The following is a 16,210-nucleotide window of genomic DNA, read 5'->3' as shown; positions in this document are numbered from 1 at the left end:
AGCACTTAGAAACAATATTTTGTTGGACATACAGAATCGCTAAAAATTGTGCCCATAAAAAAGTACAAATGTTTAAATAGAGCATTCTCTAATTTGCTAGAATTTTTTTTGTTTTGTTTAGATTTTTTTTCTTCATTACAAACTCTTGAGTAAATACATATAATTGTTGTGTCTGTGGCATTTGCACATATTTATAAAAAATAAAAGTTTGGAGGAAAATAGAAGAAAGGCTAGTATTCTTTTAGAATCTGGTTTCTGGCCCTTAAGTGAAATGGACTAAAATTCTTTTATTTCAAGTTAAGTTTAGATATAATTGTACTAAGATATCATTTGCTGATTATTTCCATTAGTCTACCAGTCAATTAAAGAACCCTGACATAAAAAAATATAGAAATGAAAAATGAAAAATAATGAGATACTACCAACAAATAATACTGCCAGCAAAACCAAGTTTAAAAGCAATTTGCTACAGAGAAGTGCAGATCTTGGTGAACAGAACAAACTACTGACTTCTAAAGTTCACAGAAGGCAAACTGCATCCTAACGAACTCTGTACTTCAGGGGAACAGCTATGGGTTCAATTCACAGTACTGCCAAAGAACGAGAATGAGGAGGGGGCTCTGTATACTTGCTGTCTCTTTCATATGTCTCTGCTCTTTAGTCTCCTTTAGGCAACCTCATTATTAGAGTGAGCTTTCTATATTAGGAATATAAAACTACACAGAACAGTGATACATTTCATTCTGTCTCTAGCAAAGTATACAGCAAACACAGTACAAATGGCTGCCTTGCCACAGGGCACAAAATAACAGGCTTCCACCTGTCATATTTATGGTCAGTGCTGGCACTAGTTCTCTTGACATTAAAAGGAATGTCATGCTCTGGTGCAGGAATGTGAGTGCCTCCTATTTGACTTAATCAAAATAGGAAGATATAGGCCTGAGGCTTCCTCTCAAAAATGGCGCATTGTCCTTTGGCCTATTCTCAAATACTTATTGGAGTTTTAGACCCATTGGGGGAGGGAAGCCTCCAACACAATTTATGGGAATTTGCTTTTATGTTTACAGCAAATTAAGCTCAGAGTTTTATCTAGCAGTTTCTGAAAGTTAAATATGAAATGATAATAAACAAGAATCTCATTACTAAGTTACAAAATAGCTGTAGTCATGACCATTACATTAGGTAAAATTGGAGACATGAGAATTAGGCTAAGCTTCATTTATTTTACTCTTGAGACCAACACAGTGGACACTAATTTATAATGCCTATGTACAGAACTGAAGAGAGTGGAGAGACCAATGGGGAAACGGAAGGACTTTATTTTCAGGTGTACACCAACTCAGCCAGACTCATGTCCAAAAGCTTGAGCCCTGAACAAAGGGAGGGCTTCAGTTTTATACATGTTGCCAAGGGGCTTTGCCCTCATGATGTATAACTTGGGGGTAGAAAAAGAAAACAAAGGCAGTTTTTCAAGCTGTGCTCAGTGGCCTTGTCAGGTAAAAACTGGATGTTGTGAGAATAGAGGGTTATAAAACTTTATTTACAGGGACAAGATTACTGCTTTTATTTATATTAGAGTAAATATCTCTAATCAACAGGGAAAAGTTTGGCAAAACTCAACATTCTCTTTTTAAGTCCAGCTTCATTTACTGGATTTACTGTATGTGATGTTTATCATCTAGTAAATTCTTTTCTTCCTTGATAATCATTGTAACGCTAACTTCTCTCAATGCTTCAATGAAAATTGCGATCCTTAGGCTGAGCACTTTCCTCTTCCATTCTGTCAAAATTCCTTCCCAGCAGCAGACTCATTCTTCCCAAAACTGTGCAGGTGCGGCTGGAAAGAACATGTGCTATCCATCTGCCATTTCCTACCACCCAATGCAGTGCTCTTTACCTAGAAGGACCTCATCTGTGTTGGGGAGAGGGGAAGAGGATGTGTGGCCAATGACATTTCTCCCAGATTACAGTGACCAGAGGGGCAGAACAATAATTTAATTCTACAATGTCAGTCACCAAGGCAAGCAACATTTAGATCAAACATTATGGCTTCAACATCAATGTGATAGTTTGAGTTACCACCATCCATGTCTCTCTTTGTCCATTTAGTAGAATGATTTCTACAAAATATAAAATACCTGCAAGAAATAAAACTCTACCTTGAAATGTAACAGCATTTAAAATGGTATTATTTGATTTTTAGCTGAATGCAAAAATTTAACTGTATTTTAATATATGATGCACATTCACCAAAATATTTTCAGCCAGAAATGGTTTCAGCTGCCTTAATCACAACAATGCTGTTCTCAAAAACTAGCTCTATTTATCAACAGGTAACGAATACCTTTTTGTAATTAAAAAAAAATTGTCACCTTACCTTTAAAATTCATTTAGCATTACTAATTAGTATTAGTCACTACTTCTCTAATGTTTAGGACACATTTGAGTACTGGAATTACAGCAGCTATAGGTAATTTAGCCCTTATTGTCTAAAAGGAACTATGCTAAATATTTCTATAGATTACTTCATTCACTTCTCACAAAATAGCTAATGTTGAGTAAATATTACTGGACCACATTTATAGATGAGATCAATAAAGATTAAACATTATTTAACTTGTACAAATACGTAGTTCGTAGGTTGTAGAACCAGGGATCGAATCTGGCTAGACTGCTTATAAAACAAATCATTTATTGATACTGTTGCAAACGCTTATCATAATTTTTCTACAAGTCATTCTCACAACGAACACACAAGATAACATTGATATTTACACTGTACACATCAAAAGTACGTTGCTTAACTGATCCATGGCTATAAAATTATTAACAACTCTCTCTTAAGCATTCTAAGACAAACTCCCTACATTACGATACTGGTCTGCTCCTAACTCAATCAAAAGGAAAAGCAGAAAACAAGCAAAAAAAAAAAAAAATCTGAAAAAGAAAAGCTAGAGGATTCAAAAAGATGGTGGATTGATAACAACTGGCTACAGAGGCTCCCTGAGAGAGTCAACTTAGAATTCAACATAATACAGAGCGGGGAGCCCCAAACAGAGGGAGATGAATTCTCTCCTCCCAAGAAGAAATTAAGGCGACTTGCCAACCATCCAAGGATCCGCTGCGACTGACCAATTCTATGACTTGCGGGGGTCCAGCCACGACTTGCCGAGAAGTCCCGCCACAACTTGCTGAGAAGTCCTGCCGCAACTGGGCGCAGTCCCCCCACAAATGGTTGGGGTCCTGATGCAACTTGCCAGGGGTCCTGCCACGACTTGCCGAGCCATCCAAGGTTCCGCAGCTTCTACTCACTGGAGGCGCAGTTACAGTGAGTTGGGGGTCAGCAGGACGAATGGAGAGCTAAGTTGGCAGGGAGCCTACATCGACTTGTGGTGAGTGATGGGAGTAGAGCCATTCTATAAATAGGAGGACCCTGGCGACATTCTTGGATCAGGCAGAACTGGCAAGTACAAGGGGCAACAGTGACTTCAGTCAATTGTTCCCTCCCCGAAGGGGATTGGCAGAGTGAGCTAGACCTGGGTCACGTGACCTGGATGAGACCCAATAGGTTATCTGAGGTCAAGTCCCTGCAGCAGTGGTACACACTAACCACACTGGCCCAATGGGGCCTCAGAGGTTTGTCTGGTTAGGAGGGAGGCAGCACAAAGTAATACAGTAGTGCAGGCCACAGCTGCTTGACTGATCTGAAGGGGAGGGGCCAGCATACGCTGTGCCTGTTTGAAACTCACTAACACTATGTGAAGGGTCATCTAGTCAGGGCGCTTCAGAAGAATTGTAACCAACAAAGAAAGAAACTGGGGCCTCTGGGAAGAAGCAAAAAAAGATGGGAAGAGGAAGCAACAACAAAAAGTCCCCAGGCCCCAACCCTGAGAACATTGACCCAAGACAGGTAAATACAAAGGAGAATGAGAATAGCAAACATGCAATATCAGACACAGCGCCAGTGGACATAAAGAGATATATTCGGGACCTCATAGTCAAGTTCAAAAGTGAGATAATTAGCCAAATAAGGCAAGATATAAGAAGATTAATAAAAGAGATACCAAGCACCCCTCAAACAGACACAGATGGAAGAAGAGAGGAACTCAAACAAAGGAGAGAACCATTTGGTGAAGAATATAAAATAATATAGAATACATGAAGCAGATTCAAAGAGATCACCAGAAAAATAAAAACTCTATGGAAAGATGGCAAATCAGCTTGAAAGACACTAAGGATAGATTATCCAAACTGGAGGACAATTTTGCATTGTGGGACTATGAAAGGGAAAACTTTTAAAAATAACAAGGAAACAAGCAATAACAATACAAAAGCTAGAAGATGACAAAAGGATCTATAACTTGAGAATAAAGAATGTAAATGAAGAAGCTGCAATACAAACAAAGGAACTACAAAGGTTATTCACAGAAATAATTAAGGAAGACTTCCCAAACATAGGAAGAGAAAATGATATTCTGATATATGAGGCATACAGAACTCCAGCCACCTACAAACCAAAACAAAACTATACCCAGGCATATAATAATCAAGTTCCCAGAAATTCAATATAAGAACAGAATATAAAAATCTGTTAGAGACAAGAAACAGATAACCTACAGAGGAAGGCTCATCAGAATAACAACAGACTTCTCGACACAAACCATCAAGTCAAGAAGAGCCTGGAGCGAAATATTCCAAGCCCTGAAAGAAAATAACCTCCAGCCAACCCAGATTGATATTCCCTGCTAAACTGTCTCTAGAAATTAATGGAGAAACAAGATGCTTCTAAGATAAAGAGGAACTTGGGAAATTTGCAACCACCAATCCAACTCTACAGAGAATACTCCAGGGCATTCTAGAGAGAGAGAAAAGTACTAGGATTCCAGGTACAGTGGCAGAGAGGCCTCAATGAATGGAGCAGAAAACAGAATGAAGAAGATAAGCAGACAACTGATGCCAAAAAGAGAACATAACAGAAATGAGGCAGAGAATATTTTATTGATATGATTGATAGTATCAAGCCTGAGAGTATAGGCAACTACACTGAACATGACAAGACTCAACGATACACATTCTGGTTTGATAACTGCCGATTTTTCAAGTTCTATACTATATACAAAGTTGTGTTTTTATTAATACTGTTATGTACTGACATATTCTATTATACTATGTCTGATGATATAGCCAATTCTATTGGAGATAACAAGAGACAACACAGGAACTATGGTAGAACGATTTGTACAACAGTCTTATATGTTTGTTTCATTTAGTGTGTTTATAGGAAAATGTTTTGTTTTGCCTTGCTTTGTTTTGTTTCTCCCTCTAATATAGAAAGGATAAAAATACGTGTTAAGAGTCATGCATGTGTAGAATCTATAAACAGTTTATGAGAACTGATCATATGACACATGATAAAATGAACAGATACTCTGAAAAAAAAAGAGACACTAAAATACCCAGTGCTGATCCTGGAGTGTCACAATGTGAAACCCAGCAATAATATTATTCTTTGTTCAGAGTGATATAAGCCTGCTTGGGTTTATTCAATCTCAACATAATTGAAGAGATGGATAAATGCATGTATGTTTAAGTGTATAGGATTGATAACCATATTTCTAAGTTTTTGTTGGATAGTTGAACAGAACTGGTTGCAATCTCACTGTGTGAATCTCCACTTCATAAGCTCCACTTTAGTATCTTGAATAACTATTTGTAAGAAGATAATCTGTAATCATCAGCTAGTGATTTCTTACTGTTTTTTTTTTCTTTGAAATTATCCATTATTTCTACCCGTTTTCTGTTTTGTTTAATCTTTCTTTAAATTCAATTTTTAAAAAAAGACACTACAGTACCCAGTGCTGCTCATGGAGTGTGTCATGATGTGAAATCCAGCAATACTATTATTCTTTGTTCAGCATGCTCTTAACCTGCTTTAATTTGTTTAATCTAAACATAAATGAAGCTATGGATAACTGCATGTATGTTTAAATGTATAGGATTGACAACCATGTTACTAAGTTTTTGTTGGACAGTTGAACAGAACTCTTTGCGGTCTCATTGTTTGAATTCCCACTTTACATGTTACATTTTTATATCTTGAACAACTGTTTGTAAAACGACAATATGTAAACATCAACTAGTGATTTCTTACTGTTCATTTTTTTCTCTGAACATATGTATTATTTCTACCTATTTTCTGTTTTGTTTAGTCTTTCTTTAAATAAAATTTTTAAAAAGCTAGATATGGTAGTACTTGAAATATAAGGGCCTCTACAGCGTTCTTATGGACAATTGCAAGGGTTAGCAACCACTGTTCCATTTCCAGGTAGTATATGTTTCAGTTCTGCAGTTTCCAATGATGTCTGACTCAACTCTGCTTCTATTGTGGGAATGCAGCCATAGGCAATATGTGAATCATCTGGCTAGGAGTTTCCCAATAAAACCTTTTGTTTAGAAAATTACAAAGGTTTTGGTCCACGGGCTGTAGTTTCCAGATTTCCTATTATTATTTACTGACCTCTGGTCCTATTAATAATGAAAATGCTCAGTGTGAATAAAAGGGTGAGAAATACATGAAAACAGCAAAGGAATAAGCTCATATAAAGGAACACAACTTAAATGAATAGGGTACATTTATAAAGAAAAGGGAAGTAAACGTATTTTAGGCACTGTTATAGCAATATACTGGCCCATCTGGGCCCAAAGCCCACTTTAATACTGACCAAGTTAATTCACTGTGCGCAATTTTTTCTAGATCTTAGTTGGTTTGGCTATAATTGGGGATGCATGGGTGTGGGGTAATGTTTCTTCTGCAAAGCAAAATTACAAGGGTTATAGGACAGAATCTTGTCTTCAAGGGCAAGAGAGAATGGTAGGTCTGAAAATACAACTTTTCAGTGTGAATCTGCCACAAGACCTCAGCAGGTGAAACTTGTCTGCTCTGGTCCAGTTTTCTTTCTATAATAGCAAAGTATCTAGTTATTGCAGGAACACAAACAATGTTTCCTGAAAAAAATGACATAAGGTAAAAATAAGAGTTTCACTGGGCATGTAAAATTGGCTTAAAGCAAATATGTCATTTATTACAATACTGCATGTAATCACAGTTGGAAATTTATGCCTCAGAACGCCTAAAATTTTGTGTTTAGGAACTGTAATACAATCTCAAAACACAGAACTATGAACCAGCATCTAAATGTACTACTGTTTTACTCACATTCCTGATGGCTTACTCCAATTTTTCCTCAATTATCAAAGACAGTGATACACATGAAAGCTAAATGGATTTTGCAATGATGTGCTTCCTTTTAAACAATACCCTTTCCCTCTAAAATTAATAACACAGAACAAGCATACCTACTTTGGTACCACTGATTCTAACACAATATGGTTGAAACTTTTCTGACCATGCTAAAATATCTTCTATCTTTTCTCTAAGTTAAAAAAAAAATTAAATGTGTTACAAAAGTATTGAGATTTTAACAAATCATGGTAAGGACTGGTGTTAGCAGTAATATATATTGATAATGAACTAATAAATAGTAACATTGATGATGAAATAATTCTTATTAAGTATGGTTGCCAACGACATTTTTCTTTGAGGCCTGAAATATTAACAGCAAATATTAACAGCCTCCTTCACCATCTTTTCTTTGCAAGTCACTTTGCATGTTGATGTTGAGCGCACAACAATAGCCACATAGCATACCTGTAATATGACTTTTACAAAGTGAGCAATTACATATGGCGCTGAATTTGCTTTCCACTAGGGAAAAACCACAGTTCACTTTCTACATTAACAACGTGGCCGTAAATTTCTAACTTGCTAATGTTACCATCTAAAACTTCTTCATCTGCTTTTTAGAATTAGCTAGTAATACACAACCAAACCAGGCCAGACCTAACCGACCCTGGATGGACACAATATATCATAGCATGTTCTCTGACACCCTTTCTCAGAAATATTTGCTTCAATTATAGTTTTTGCCCATTTTAAGAGTAAAAGGTTCTTTTTTTTCTGACATTAACAGTTGGTGCCTTTAAGTAACCAGACATTTGCTTTTAGAAGGTCATTTTTCGCACACATCCTGCCATCAACATTATTGTTTACCTTTTAAGGTTAGTTTTTACAAACTTTTAGTTTTTAAAAATTCTTTTAACCGCCTTTGTCTATGTTCTCTACTTTAAAATCGAAAATGCTTCATTTTACTAAAAAGCAAAACAGACTAATTTGGAAGATAACAAGAATGTATCATTGAAAGAGAATTCTTTCTTGGTCTAGAATATGTGCTAAGTTTATGTGGTATCCACATTATGTTTCTTGTTCATCTGCCACCTCAACAGCAGTAATATCAAATCAAAATGTCTTCATTACCTACAAGAAAACCTGTAGCATACAGTAGATCCTGAACTAATACTTGGTGTACTGATCACTCTCCATTAACGTCCATACTTGCCATACTTGATGGCCTCTGCCTTTTGGACCGCAATTTAATTTCTTCAAAGTCTTACTCTAGCTTAATCAGACCAATGTGGTCTCTTGAACATGCCATATACCTTCCCACAGCACCTCAGTTGTTTTGTTATTTTGCTAATGTACTATATTTCAAAATCCACCACTGACACACCACCAGCCTGCCTTCTAGTTCTAGTGGAAATGCCATCTCCTACATGAGCCCTTCTTTAAACAACCTGGTAGCTCTCTGTACTTTTAAAGGAAGATGTGCATTCATATTTTAAGTAAAACAAATCACTGTAATTTCTTTGGCTTGGAATTCCTGTGTGTGCTCATCATATGTTCTATTCAGTCTGGCAAAGTGGCTTTGTACCAAAGAGGAGTTCTAAAAACTAGTATTTTATATTAAGCAAATAAACTTTAATTGTTGTAGAAACAGCTATCTTGATGGAGATCACAAGGACGTCTGTCCCATGGCAGAATACTAGCTATTATAATGTCAGGCACATACTGTTTGGGTTTCAAGAAGACACTCTAAGAAACCTGTCTTTCTCAGTGAGGAAGTCAGAGCTAACAAGTTTATTTGAACTGATCTGTCACTGCTGGCCCCAAAAGGCATTTGAAAAACACTCGGGAAAGGTATGCCTTGGGTATTAGAAGATCACTGATTCAAATGCAATATGCATTTACTTGCACATTCACTTAAACGTGCTAACGTAACTCAGAAGCTGTCATTAAGAATGGAGTGAAGGGGGCCGGGGATCTAGCTCAGCAGTGTAAGCGCCTGCCTGGCAAGTGCGAGATCCCCGGTACCAAAAAAAGATGGGAGACAAAGAGTTGAAGAATATAACTATTGTTCTTTTTATAAAGAATGTATAATACCTTCGTTGCATTTTGAGCTCTGTTTAACTCAGAATAGTCTGCGTTATAAAGGGAGCAATTTAAAGAAATGAACAACCTCAAAAATTCTATTGAAGAAGCCAGAAATAAAATACTGTATATTGTATGATTCTACTTTTATTATTTGCTCAAAAGTGGAGACAAATAGTTATCAAGATTTTCTTGGGTCTCAGAGTGAGTACTAGGATCACGTGTGAATGGCTCTGAGGAATCCCACTGGGGTAAACAAGTGTCCTATGGTTTATGGTGACGGCTAGACAATTTAATAAATTACTTAGGGCCACTGAAATGATAAGGTTAAAATGAATGAATCCTACATTACATAAATTATATCCCAATAAAATAAAAAATGCAACAAAGGAAAAGAGATAACTAGTAATGAATGTATGTACTTCACGCAGAAAAAGCAGCATATTGTAAGCTCTAACGTTATGACAGAGCTGAATCATCTTACCTTAACAAAAAGTAAGACTTGTAACATTTGTGCATGAAAATAAGTGTTTATAACACACTGAAATTCAATCAATCCATATTTCTTTAATTTAGATTTTCAAAACAAATACACATCATCCTCCAAACAACTTGACCTTAAAATTTATCAGCTATTATTCTATTTTGAATGTTTCACATAAGAATAGTTGTTTTTATTTCAACAAAAGAAAAGCCTTGAGCTCATTTGGTGCACAGCACTTTCGACAGGAATACTGATTTAACAGAAGAAAGTCTCAGAAGATACTGGTACTATATCCGTGTCTTGAATGCACTATGGTATAAATACGCCTCAACTAAACAAGTGCCTCATAGCACAAATCATTCAAATGAAATTTTGTAGCAGCAGATCGCCTTCTTTAATAAAATCCAACCACTTACTCACAAAACTAAAGCCTCGCATGCTACAGGATACCTAAGTCAACCCCCTCTCGCACCCCAAGGAGCTCGCAGTCACAGGGGTAAAAGGCCACAATGCCAGGCAGTCAATACCCAGAGCAAGGAAGATCACATCGCTCTTATCTGTCAAATGAAATGACACCTGCTTGGGTGTTGACAGCACATACAAGGATCAGAACTGACTGCACAGTCAGCAAGTCATAATCGTTAAACTGCTTGATAAAACTAAACAAAACAAAACAACCAAAGTAAAAATCAGTAAGTGAGAGAAGCCTTATAATTTTGGGAAAAAATAGTTTCAGTTGGAAAGACAATGCTGCTGGGATAGATTTAAATTTCAAAGGCTGGTATAATGTTTCCTTCTATCCTGAGAAATTAAAAAAAAAAATCGAAGCAATCAGTGGATTACCTCGAACCACCTCTTCCACAGACTCCGTGGTGGTGGTGGTAGTGGTGGCGATGCTGGTGGTCTTCTCTGTGGCTTCTTCATAGGGCTCCTCGGCCTCCTCCTCTACCTCATCACCGTCCTCCACATCCTCGTCATCATCGGCTTCTTCTTCCTCAACATCTGCCACTTCTTCCTCCTCTGCTACTTCCACTACTTTGTCTTCACTGTAAGAGCAAACAGAAATTACCTTCATAATCACATGAATATCAAGGCAGAAAAAACAAAAAAACTGAAGAAGACATTTTGATAATTTAATAGGGAACATGCATTGAAGAAGAAAAAAAACTCCACATGAAGCTTAAATCCAGCGAGTTTAAGGACAAATTCCAGCTCAATAGGTCTGAGAAACTTTTAACTCTTGGCCCCAGCTCCTCTTAGTTTATACAGATGCAAACAGAGACTTTCACGGTGATTCCAACAAATTATGGAGCTGCTCAAGAGACTGGGGCTTCCTGCATCAAAGGAAGGGGCAGAAGGGATGCGTAGGGTACATCATTAAAGCGTTTGAAGACAGTGGAACTAATCTTTACTACACTGGTGGATGCACAGCATTACACCTTTGTCAAAATCACAGAATGCACAACACAAAAAGTGAAGTAAAATATGATATGAGTTAATAATAATGTATCAATGTTGGTTCCACTAAGGCAAAATGTTAAGAACAGGGAAAATGGGAGAGTTGATGAAAGGAGGTAGAAAAGAACTTGTGTACTTTCTGTTAAAGTTTTCTGTAGACTTAAAACTGTCCTAAAACAGTGTATCAAAGAAGGAGGGGTAAGGACTACCCAAACCAAGCTCACTGTCAGAGGAGTTATTCTCATAATGCAAGAGAAAGAACCGCACAGGACCTGTCCAGCAGTATTCAGTAAGTGTAGGGAAAACTGGTTCAGAAGCTACTAATGTAAGCTTAAATCGGATACAGAAAGGGGAGAAGATTGACTTTAAAAGCCCATGGTCAAGGAACTACGAATTTGCACTCCCTATTCTGTCAATTGCTTCAGTGGTTCTTCAATTTCAGCAAGCACTCAGAATCACCTAGGAGGCTTCAGTAAAACAAGGCTCACCAGATTCCACCCCTAGAGTTTCTGAATCAGTTGGTTTGGGATTCATCCTGAGAACCTCCACTTCTGACGAATTTCCAGGTAATGCTGACACAGTTTAGCAGGCAGCAAAACATTTTTTCATTGCAATTTTAAAAAAATTTATTAGTACACTTTGATGTACATAATGATTACACTAATGGTGGGGAGTCGGCACATGTGTGCAACACATCTTAATTCTGTTTTCATCCCCTTCCTGTGCCTCCCTTCCTCTCTTAGTAGGGAGCAGGATTTTGAAAATCAGTGAAACATCACACAATACTGAGAACAATGGCATGAGTAAACCCACAGTAACATGTGGAAAAGGATCAAACGTAACACTTACGGCATTGAATTTTGTCTTGCTGATTTATTACTCATGCACAATCGGTGAGTAACAAATCAGCAAGACCAGAAGACAAAAGGAGGATGTGTCTGGGAAAAAATTAAAAAGGCCTATTAAGAAATCCTGTGGTAATCACGGGCAGACTTACTGTAGAACATTTGAGAGAAGAAAAGGAAGGTGGGAATGTAAGTGTTGGATAGTGAATGTCTACTGCGTTTTACCTGGCAAAAGGCGAGAGAAAAACAGCCTTGATCAGATCACAAAGCCAAAGAAGCCAGAAAAGAGCCCTTGATGTGACAGAGGATTTCCACGTTCAAGAGAATCGTCCACAGATCTATGTGAGAAAAAGGGCCGCAGGAATAGGATAGAGGGCTGCCATGCTGTCATTTAAAGTCCCCACAAAAAAAGAGAGGTGAGTTACTAACCCAGAGCCGATTCTGGCCAACAAAGAGAAGCTCATTGTTGGAAAAAGTGATAGGAATCTGCAACGTTATTCTCAGCCACCTTGTGATGCCTTGAAACATGGCATCACAGTGCAGGTCCAATGTGATGGAGGAGACCTCATTTCAAACACATTAGGGAACGATGTGTGATTCTAGCCCTGGTCTAGATGCAAGACTTTTGAAATTCAAAGTCCAACAGGATGATCCAAGAAATTTTGTGAAGGGTGCAAAGGGAAAGGTATGCAAAGAAGTGAATACACATTAGAGAGAATTCTCTGCTTACTTCAGAGAATATATAAAGAATTTTTATCCATGTTAAGGATATGTATAAACCTTTGGGAACATGTATCTGTGATTCCATATGATGCAAGTGTAGGATAAAGAGTGTTTACAAAATTTATATTACAATGTGTCTGGACCTTCTCTTCTAACTGGTTAAATCTGATGCAAGGATAATGAATGAATGCATTCAGACAGGTCTGGCGCATGTGGCTAAGGAATAAAGAGTAAGTTATTAAGCAGAATGATTTAATCATTGAGTAATATGTTACCCAGAAACCCCCAGCTGGTTTTTTTTTTTTTTTTCACATGTCCACAGGACCATGAAGAGACAGGTGAAGAGAGAAAGAATGAGCACTGGCTTTGATAACCAGCAACAGAGGCCTTTATTTGCTTAAAGGTAAATGGGGTGAAATAATTTCCTATTTCCTACAGAAACACTTCTGCACAATACTCAATTTGACAAAATTTCAAAGGAGTATTAAATTTAAGTGTCTTAGCTGTTTCAAAATTTACTGTTTCTTCATTCAACTACAGAACCTCAAAGTAAAAAAGGAAAGATGACCTGATGCAGATCACCCGCTTATCGTGTTTGATATGTCTCTATGATTCAGTCAAATCATAAGCACAATATTGTTTATATGTCCAATTTAAGTGGAAAATTAAAGCAAAACCCAAGAGAAAATGTCAGGTAAAACTGAATCAAGCCTGCATTCTCCTTAAACCAAGAACTGTGCATACCCATCAGCACGGGTGGAGTAAGGCCTGAGTGTGTGTCCTGGGTTTAAGATAGCTCTGTGCTGCCAGGTGGGATGGTGAAAACATGACTCTGGACACCCTCGGGTGACTTCCCAGCCCTTTCTGTTACCATTGGAATGCTGCTCTTAAAGCTCCAAACAAAAACACGCCTGTGAAAACAGCTGCTTCAAGTAATCAGCATTCTGGTATGTGTCTGGCCATGCAAAAGGGTAAATTACATGCCTATCTTCTATCACTGCATCTGCCTGCACAATTTACTGGCACAATGACATGGAGCAGACATACATAATGGTTCAACTGGCTGGAGAATTAAATTACTTGGCCTGAGAAAACTCAGGTCCAGTTCTTATTACCGTACCTTTGATTTCTGCAATCAAATTTCGATGGCCTGAATTCAATTATCTACTTGGACACTGTTTCAAATGGTAACCCACAAATGTATCTTAATGATGCTGCATCTTTCTCAAAAATACTAACTATGCCAACATTACAACTTCTAATTGCAGTTCTCATGAGTTTTCAAGGAAACCTTGAAAAGAAAAAAATTACTTTCCCCTGTCAATTCACATGCCAAACATTTGTTCTGTGATGTGACCCTAGGTAAGGAGATTTTGAAAGCTCAGAGACACAAGAAAACTCACGGAGGCAGCAGTTTATGGAATGACCAGGTTGAGCATCACAGAACAACTTCCTGTAAGATTCACCACAGATCAGTCAGTTGATAACAGGATAAGATATTTATATTACATTCCTGAACTTCAAAGGCTGTCAACCTAGAGTAAGTCTTTTGCACAGATTTTAAATACTAACAGTAAGATGTGCTTCTCTAGAATGAGAAAACTATCTGAAAATGCTGACAACCCCAGGAGTATCTGAATATATTAAAAGAGGTCAAAAGGATGTTATTACAAGGAAATAAATCACTGATGATAAAATTTTACGTGTCAGCATGCAAGATTTTTCACTGGTGAAGGATAAATTGTTCGCAAAGATGACTCCTTTTATTTCTAAACAAAGGCTGACCTTGACAGAAGGCTACTTGGCAGTGGCCTCCTAAAAAGTTTCATTAGATAGTAAGATACACACACCACTTCTAATTCTTTCTTATTAAATCATGCACAATAATTCATCACCATGTATGTTCTGTAAAAAAAAAAGTCATAAAACATTCTGGAAAAGGCAAAACTAGACAGTAAAAACAGCAGCAGCTGACAAGACGTAAGAGGAAGGGGAGGATGAAGATGCAGAACACAGAGGACTTTTAAGGCATTGAATCTGTTCTGCCTGATAGTGTGTTGACAGAAAGAAGTCATTAAACATCTGTCCAAATGGACAGGATGCACACTAAGAGTGAACCCTAATGCCAGCTGTGGAGTCTGGGTGGTAGCGATATGTCAAGGTAGGTTCTCTGACTGTAACAAATGTGCCCGGGTGATGGGTGAGTTGGTAATGGTGGAGCGCGGCTGGGGAGGAAAAGGCTACATAAACATCTGTGTCTCCTGCTCGATTTGTGTGAATCCCAAATGGCTCTGAAACAATCCTTTAAAAAATGAAATTAAATAAAACTTTTTAAAAGCTCTATCCTTTCCTAGTCTCTGATAAGACTTTTCCCTTCCTATTACAGGACAAATAATGAAGAGGAAACATCAGAGGGCATATTCAGATGTGAATGGAAATAAACACGAGGCAAAGTGAAAACCACCCACATCAGAGAAAGGCCAGCAGGGCACATCACAACACCAAGCAGCTGGGACCCATAAACGTTAATGTAGACCAGAAGAAAGGGTCTCTGGGAGTGTCCCAAAGCTTGGAACAGAGAAACGATGAGCACATTTTGCACAAAGACAAACAGATGACTCCCTCACCTCTGCCTTAGCTCTCAGGGCTGCTGGAGTTTAACAACTATAAATTACAATGCCTGCATAAATCACCATGTCCCAAGGCAATGCAGGTTCTCAAGTTCTTGCTGTTAAATTAGGAAAATCAGAACTTGAAGAAAACGTGAAAGGGAATTTGTTCTCTTCGGTTCTGAGGAAAGGTTTCCAGATGGGTTGAGGAAAAGAAAAAGCCAGTATCTCTTCCATTTCAAGGCACTGCTATAAGCCAGGCACAGAAGGATATACTCTCGAGTTCATTTACATAAACTATGAAATGCGCAAATGTCCAAGTAGATAAATGCAGGGCAATCCAAAAGCTGAGTGGGAGGAGGCGCAGGAGGGACTGGGGAGCCTTCAGGTCCTGACTTGGAGTTGCTACCTGGTTGTATTCAGCTTTTTAATTCGTCAGTTTGAATTATCTGCATTACATGCTCTTCACTTTACCTTTGTAAGGAAAGAAGGTTTGTAAGGGAGAGGATTCCACTAGAGTAATCTCAGTCTTTGTAAATACTCTTATGAGGGGCTGAAGGGAAAAGTGATTATGACCTTATGTATGGTTTTGTAAATCTATAATTCCTTTTGTCATTGTCTCATTAGCAAGGCTGAGTTAAATAACTCATCTCTATTGATTATTAATCCAGTGATAGTTTGTATTCAAAGGGCTAAATAGGTTGTTTTTACGGTACCTTAAAGAAATACCTTTAATGTTGCACAGTTACAATCTGTTACCTACTGG

At 37.8% G+C, this 16,210-nt stretch overlaps 1 protein-coding gene across 7 annotated transcripts in view; it reads right to left on the bottom strand.

The window, feature by feature from the left end:
* The window catches only part of App (amyloid beta precursor protein), a 240,414-nt gene that overhangs the window by 99,128 nt on the left and 125,076 nt on the right, over positions 1-16,210 (bottom strand). For all 7 annotated transcript variants that reach the window (XM_003467185.5, XM_013149773.3, XM_013149772.3 and 4 more), the window contains exon 6: positions 10,653-10,855. In XM_003467185.5, the coding sequence (XP_003467233.1) occupies positions 10,653-10,855 (203 nt within the window). The remainder of the gene's footprint in view (positions 1-10,652; positions 10,856-16,210) is intronic.

This window comes from Cavia porcellus, unplaced genomic scaffold, assembly GCF_034190915.1.
Source record: "Cavia porcellus strain 051 isolate PalLab524CR breed Dunkin Hartley unplaced genomic scaffold, mCavPor4.1 scaffold_7, whole genome shotgun sequence".
Classification (NCBI taxonomy): Eukaryota; Metazoa; Chordata; class Mammalia; order Rodentia; family Caviidae; genus Cavia; species Cavia porcellus.
Note: the sequence above shows the minus strand (reverse complement) of the source record. Positions and strands in the feature narration are given on the sequence as shown.